General features: G+C 47.6%; 2 protein-coding genes across 2 annotated transcripts in view; both read right to left on the bottom strand.

The window, feature by feature from the left end:
* The window catches only part of LOC311082135 (uncharacterized protein), a gene marked incomplete at its 3' end in the record, with an annotated part of 5260 nt that extends 656 nt beyond the window's left edge, over positions 1–4604 (bottom strand). Inside the window, exons 1-8 of the mRNA XM_084112877.1 lie at positions 4533–4604; positions 3583–4150; positions 3122–3449; positions 2225–3032; positions 1913–2119; positions 972–1528; positions 376–881; positions 1–299 (exon numbers count right to left, since the gene is read on the bottom strand). The exon at positions 1–299 is cut by the window's left edge and continues 656 nt beyond it. Coding sequence (XP_083969003.1) covers positions 1–299; positions 376–881; positions 972–1528; positions 1913–2119; positions 2225–3032; positions 3122–3449; positions 3583–3830 — 2953 coding nt within the window. The 5' untranslated portion in view covers positions 3831–4150; positions 4533–4604. The remainder of the gene's footprint in view (positions 300–375; positions 882–971; positions 1529–1912; positions 2120–2224; positions 3033–3121; positions 3450–3582; positions 4151–4532) is intronic.
* LOC311082134 (uncharacterized protein) lies at positions 4565–5848 on the bottom strand (the record flags this gene model as incomplete). The annotated part of the gene is made up of 4 exons (XM_084112876.1): positions 5006–5848; positions 4856–4918; positions 4701–4787; positions 4565–4611 (listed from the first exon to the last, which is right to left on the bottom strand). Exons 1-4 carry the CDS (start codon positions 5832–5834, stop codon positions 4565–4567), a joined length of 1026 nt encoding a protein of 341 aa, XP_083969002.1. The 5' UTR covers positions 5835–5848.
* Positions 5849–7500: the final 1652 nt, after the last annotated feature.

The raw sequence follows: 7500 nt of genomic DNA, 5'->3' as shown, positions 1-7500 counted from the left end.
GGACAAACTCGTGCCGGACCCCTGATGTGGAGGGAACTGGGGGAGGAGTAGGAGCTGCTGGGGTAATGGGCCGCACAATTGTAGCACTGGCAGGTCGTTTGCCCGGCCGTAGCTTAGGAGCCTGTCCCGCTCTGTTAGGAGGAAGGACAAACTCGTGCCGGGCCCCTGATGTGGAGGGAGCCTCATCCAGCCTTTCCCGCGGAGCAGGAAGCTGTGAGCTGGCCACAGCGATGCGGTCTTCTGCAGCAAGGCCCTGGGAAAGGACAGTCACTTCCTGGGTGTTCTCCCTTCGATTAAACCTGCAATCAAAAAATGTATTCATTATAAATAACTGCTATCCCTTTCTTTCAAATGTCAATGTAAAACCATGCTTACCACTGAGTGAGAGTCCTCTGATTCAGTACAAACAGCTGAAGTGACGTGGCCTCCATCAGAGTGTGGCAGTTCAGCACCAGGTCTCGGATGTGGTGGTAATCGTTGAGCACCTTAGTCCAACGAGGAAGACGGACTCCATCTTTCTTAGTTGGGGACTTGTGCAGTGCACACAGTTTGATGCACATGGCCTCAACTAAGCGACTGGTGCTGGGCCACTGAGCCGGCCCCCCAGGATGACCGATCAGGCACCTCTTCACACTCTCCACACCTGGTGTCACTCCTGTGTTTTTCGGAGCCTTGAAGCGTCCGTGGGTCAGTTTGGGCTGGTGTCTGGGCTGATAGTGGATCCTCCTCTTGTCCCCATCAGGAAGAGCAGTCCACAGACGGATGACCTCTGTGACCTGCTGCTCATCCAGGTAGAGTGCCTGACGGAGGGACACCAGGTACTCAGCCAGATCCTGCACCTTATCCCAGCCCGCAACGCCATCGGGTCCAAGAACAGGAGCCTGCAGGGAAGCATTACAATAAAAATACACAGCATGTTAAATGTCAGAGTGTAAAAGCAAAAAGAAACTAATAATGAGCAGCTTACTTACAGGAGCCTGGTCTGCAACACTGGACCCAGTTGATGTTGCAGGAGCAGAGGCAGCACTTGGCTGGACAGAAGGCTGTGGAGGAGACTGCAGAGGAGGGTGAACAGGGCGCTGCAGAGGAGGGTGTAGAAGAGGCAGAGAAGGGCACTGCTGAGGAGACTGCAGAGGAAGCTGGACAGAGTGCAGAGGAGGCTGAGCAGGGCGCAGAGAAGGAGATTGCAGAGGAGGCTGGGCAGGGCGCAGAAGAGGAGACTGCAGAGGAGGCTGGGCAGGGCGCTGCAGTCCTTGGCTGGATGTGGGTGGCTGTAGTGAGGATGGTCCTGGTGCAGAGGGACAGGGGTTGAAGGTCTGGGGGCCGCTGCTGTGGACTGGGACAGTCTCAAAGGGGTCATAGAGGACTGGCACTGTGAGATCCTCAGGTTCCTCCTCAACGAAGCCTTCGTCCTGCACCACCTCATCATCCATCTGCTCAACCAGCCGATCCTCCTCTTCTGGGTTATCCATAATAGTCAGGGATTTCCCAGACTGACTGTACAGATACTCCATACCCAGCAGCTCCCCTGCAAAAGAACACACATACAAAGCACATTCACATTATTATAGCTGTAGTGGCTATTTGTCCATAACAAACTGAAACAAACAAACAATCAAACCTTTCAAAGTTTGATCGTTTGTAGGCTTGACGCAGTTTAACAGATCAAAAAATGAAAATAATAAACAAGAAAATAATAAGCATAAATGCTAAATAAAGCAAATTCACTTTAGCAAAAGAAAGCAAAGAAATTAGGTTATAAAGGCTCAAATTAAGCCTAAATTAAACAAAGTACAAATAACTCCAACAATAGTTGAAGTATTTGAAATAAAATATAAAAATGTACACTCAAACACTCATACACCTGTATAATGTATAATCTTTTGTTTGAGTTAACATGAATAATTCTCACCTGTGTAAGCCCCTGGAGGCTGGTAGCGCTCATCCAGGGACATCTTCAGCACTTTGCGGCTGAGCCGGTCCATTGCCTCCCTCTCAGCGCTGCTGTAGGTCCTCAGGTCAGTCTTTCCCCTCACTGCTTCATCCATCCGGTCCTGGTTCCAGCGCATCAGGCCTTCCAGGAGATAGGCCTGGAAATGTGCATCACTGGCACTGGTCCCTAGAGGTTAAATAAAGGCAAATATATGTAATCTATGTATTCAGAACGGCAGAACAGGTTATAAAAGTTTTAAGTTTTTAGCAGGTTATAAAAGTTATAACCTACCTGGGATGAAGCGATTTAAATGGAGGTGGAAAGACTCCAAGGAGGTGGAGCCACGAGCACAGCGATAGCAGCTGAGCTCCACACCACCCTTCTTCACTGTGCCTGTCTTCTGGTACAGAGGGAAGCCCTCTGGGTCCTGAATACAGGTGATGTGCCTCTGCTGGTCCATCCAGATCTGTTGGATGCGCTCGTGGTCCAGCAGTGGTACACCCAGAGTGTCCCTCCCCTTCTCACTGTCCATCTCTTCAATGAGCGCCTTGATCCTCCTGGTGGTCTCCTCCACTCCTCTGGTCCGCTTGCGACAGTGCAGCGCCAACTCCTTCCTGGTGATCAGCTTATCCAGGGCCTTCTCTGAGACTGGACAAGCTCCTCTGGCCTGTAGCTCCCCCTGTTTGGCCAACCGAAGAGCAGCGACATCATCTGGATCCAGCTCAAAGATGTACCTGGAAAGCCGAGTCATGAAGGTGCCGTAGAGCTGATGAGACTCCGTGATGACACCTGCTGCAAAGCGCCGCATGAAGTGCCAAATGTCTAGGCGCACTTGGAGCTCATCCCACTCTGTGAACATGGCTCTGACCTGCGACTGTCCGTGTGCGTGTGGGCTGCAGCAGTCTCTGTCCACATACATGACGGCGGGCGGTGCCACTCCCGCCTCCCTGTACCTCTTCATGAGACCCGCCGCCATGGGCCACAGTCCATGCCCCTCTGCCGCTGTGAGCACTGACACCAACACCTGGCCGTGCTCATTGCCTACATTAGTGCACCAACCAGCAGTGTTGGCAGCAGCACCGGCCAGTTTTTTGGTGACCTATGTAAAAAAAAAACAGTATAATAAACAAATGTAAGAAAAATGTAAGATAATAACAATTATTATTATTCAAACTTGACTTTTTATACCTTTTTGGTGGAGTCCATCTTGAGGACAGAGCCAAAGACAGAGGTTATTTTGGCCTTGACCTCAGGTAGCCGCGAGAGGACGTCCCTGGCATACACAGACAGCAGCCACTTGGGTTTGGGGATGGGTGGGAGGGGCGGAGGCGCAAAAAAGACTGGAGGCTCAATGATGGAGGAGTCTGTGAAGGGCTCACAGACAGTGAGGTACTCCAGCGTCCGCTGTGACCACGCTGAGGTGTGCTGCTCCTGCAGCTTTTTGTGAAGCTGCGTGACAGTGTTGCCCCGGGTCCTCTCCCGCATCATTATGACTACACGGTAGTCACACGTGTACCTACAGACAGTCAAATAATTCTGTTCAGTGCCACATCTTGTTATTTCAATGTTAATGTCAGTAAAGCAATGTATTTGATTTTATACAGTACAACAAATTACAGTGCATTGCTCTAAATATGAATGTGTTCTACCTGTATGTCAGAATGGCGGGGAATTTTCTGCGGTGTCCCATGTCGAGCTGTCCCAGGATGTCTTCAGACCAGGCTGGATACTTCTTCTTGCACCCTTTGCACTCCAGATACTCTGTGGCCATGTCATACCACCCGTCTATGTCCAGGACCTTGCGCACAGTGCGATAAAGGCCAGCAGCTGTCAGCTTGTGGTTATTGCAGGCTGGCTTGACACAGACAAGTGGAATGGACCACATCTTCAGTGGCATCCAGAGGAAAAGAGGGCGGCAGAAGAAGATATCAGGAGAAGCAGGGGGCTGGGTGAAGACGGTCGGGGGCTGGGGAGGGTACCACCAGAAGTTGGGATGTGGCGTCAGCTCAGGCTTCCCTGTTTTTGTGTTGGCCCTGAACAGAGTCTTCCCGATCCAGTCCTGCTGGAAAGATGGGAGTTGCTCATTCCAGTGGACAGGAAGCTCTGCAGGCGAATGGGATACCTGGTCAGGGGTCCACAATGCTGGAGGAGCAGGAGCAGGAGCAGGGGCAGGAGCACGAGCCGGGGCAGGAGCAGGGCCTCTCGAGGCCGCAGTGGCTGGAGCGTAAAAAGACACAACATAATTATCTTATTGTTTTAGACTTTCACTGCATGACTTTCTCATCTCTGCTGGACAGCTACTGCGGTTACAAGGTTTAGTGCAAAGCATGTATGATTAGTAGACAGGCGACATGATGATGAAACGATGGAAGGAAGCAGTGAAAATCATCCTGTTTTTCACCCAAGCACCATTAGGACAAATACAAGAAGAAAAATGAGATGGGATCAGCCAAGTGTGAAGCAAAGCAGCCCAAACACTGTGAGCGCCTCTAACTACAACAGCCACTTATTCCAAGGGGAGTGGGGGACGTGTGAGATGACAAGAATGAGCTTTAGTAAGTGATTATGATAAAAAATGAAATAAAAACCTTTTACATACACCTTTAAATTCCCTTTTTGCTTTGAAGATGTTCACTCAAAGAGTGAATGTAGATTGACACCTGAGAAGTGCCATTCCTCTGTGTTGTAAAATAAAAGAATATGATGTCATTTAAAAAATACTGTTGTCACAGAATTGTTTGTAAAATATTGTTTAAGATTTACATACCTTGAGGAAGTTGCTCCTCAGCTTGTGAGGCTACAGTTGCCATCTCCTCGTCATCTTCCTCCTCAAAAAAATCCCTAGCAGCAGAGTCTGTAAAATAACATAAAACACTAAGCACATGTCACCAACACACTTGTATGCGTTAAAGTGATACTCACCACATGTAAAGAGCCGTCTCCGGGCTGCGGACTCAGACGCAGGAGGGAAACGTGGTCCTGCAGCTGTTGTTTACAAAACACGTATTTTCGTTAGACATATATACTGCATAATATATACTGTAATGACTTTAAAGCTTGCAAATCACTTACAGGGTTTGGCTGGAGACAAAATCTTTTGTGCCAGCTGTGAAGCAGATAAATGCTTCCCCCGCGCCAACAGGGTCTTCACGTTGGTAGCCAGCAGTGGCCTGTTCTGAGTGGCAGCAGGTGGAGGAGGAACAGACACAGTGGCAGTGGGCACAGCAGCAGTGGGGGCAGATGCAGCGGGCACAGTGGTGGTGGGCACGTGGGCTGGAGCCTGCCTCTTCAGCACGTATGCTTTGAAAAGGGCCATGTTGGTGTTGGGCCTGGCCTTTGCCTTCTTCAGGTAGGTGATGAGAGCCTGGGCCTCCTTGCTTGGGTCCTCATACACCTCCTTCATTGACCTACCCTTAAAATCACCAAACTCCACCATCAGACATCCAGAGTCTCCCGTCCTCTGGGCCTCCTGCAGCATGGCCTGTTTTTTCTGATACACCTCCACAGCCTCGCCTACCTCCCTGATCTGCGAGGTGTATCTGAGGAACATGTGTTTGTTGGCCGACAGCGGGTTGTCCCTCTCCTCCTCCCCCAAAATGCTGCTGACCAGATACACGGCATACCCCAGTGAGTTTTCCAGCAGCCACAGGAACCTCTGGCCCTGGTGTTTCCCAAACTGGATCTTGCAGTGAGCCAGAACCAGGAACTGGTCTCCAGGATTCCCTCCATTCTGCCTCACAAAGGCAGTGGCCTCAGCCAGGACCTCCTCCTTACACCTGGCCCTCCCTGCCACCACGATCTGACTCCTATTGGCCTCCTCAGTTGGCCCCATTAGGAGTCGACCCTCAGAGGTTTTTCGGAAAACCGGGTATGCATACATAATCTGAAAGGACACAGGCATAACAGAACGTTACATAGCTGTCATATTCCAACTGAAAGTATTTTACTACACCATTTGGTTTTAATGTAATTAATTAATGATCATATGTTTTATGAATTGATTTTACCAGCATTATTGTTATTTTATACAACTGTGAATCACTTTGAATTGCCTTGTGTACAAATTGTGCTCTACAAATAAACTGTCTTGATTGCGTATATGACTGTAAATCATTTAATAATTGAAACACTGGATTTATAAAACCTTTCAGCATTCAATGAACTTACAATGGTGGGCTTAATTCATTTACAAATCATTCACTGCTGCCCTGGAGTCGCTAAGTAATTGTAGTAGCATCTTATCATATTTAGCTATGTTGTACTACCCACAGTATCTTGACAGCATCAAGGCCGGGATGTAACTATTATTTTATACATAAAATAGTTCTTGGTACAATCTTGCTGGTATCATGAAATGCATAAATCGTTTTGTTTTGTTTAGCTTTTGTGGCATATCTTTTATAACATAGTTGAGAATCATCTTTATACAAAGTTTGGTATATCAAATCCTGAAACCTAAAAAATTATTGGTGATTTAAAAAAACAAAACATTGTTTTTGCCTATTCATGTCTTTTTAAATAAAATAACAATCATAATAATAAATGAGTCCTGGTGTCCTCTACAGAGGACATAGTATAACATATATATGAATAAAACATTATTTAAAAAAAAAAAAGTTTTTTGTAAAAAGTGTTCTTATGCATTATCAAAATAATGTAATGACACAAAAAAATACTAAATTAACACACAAAAAAAATTGGTCTCAGGAGGACATAGCTTAATTAGCGGCCGGCTAATTAACTTGACAGTAGTGACATGTTTTTTACTGTATTTATCATGGGAAAAGTTACAGGTTCACAGGTACTTAAGAAAACGTGTGCTAGCTAGCTATATTGGCATGTTTTATTTTCCCAAAATACACACTGTATACGAATAAATAATGAACGAATATACAGTAATGAAGAATAGCCTTACCTGTTGCTGTTGCAAAGATGACAATAATAGATGACAATAATAGCGGCCGCCGATTGGTCAAAAGTAGTAAGCCACGGGAGAGAAACGCAATTGGTCAAAATTAAGCCACATGAGAGCAACGCAATTGGTCAAAAGTAAGCCACAGGAGAGAAACGCAATTGGTCAAAAGTAAGCCACAGGAGAGAAACGCGATTGGTCAAAAGTAAGCCACAGGAGAGAAACGCGATTGGCTCCCGTGGGCTTACTTTGGGCTTACTTTGGCTCAATCGGTAGGAAGCATTAGGCGCAAGCGAGAGGTAGCGGGATCGATGCCCGCATTCTCCATGTGGTGCAACTCTCTAGATGAGCTTTTGAGCCTCACTGCTGCCGAAAAGTTTTTTCGGACGAGGCCCTGCGCACATTCCTGGCAAAAGCAGGTCCCACCGAGATTTGAACTCGGATCGCTGGATTCAGAGTCCAGAGTGCTAACCATTACACCATGGAACCTTGGCGTGGCTCACCTTTTCCCACCGAGCAGCGGAGAGTTAAGTATTTCAGCCTAGAAGCGCGATAGCAAGGAGCAAGTGAAGCTTTTGCTTTTTAAGCCCATGTTTCCCCGATTCCGACTCGGTTTGAGAGTGCCAAGTTCACCGCCACATCAGCAGTTGCGCAT

This window comes from Abramis brama (assembly GCF_963993115.1).
Source record: "Abramis brama genome assembly, chromosome: 4".
NCBI lineage: Eukaryota > Metazoa > Chordata > Actinopteri > Cypriniformes > Leuciscidae > Abramis > Abramis brama.
This window is presented reverse-complemented; position numbering and strand designations above follow the sequence as displayed.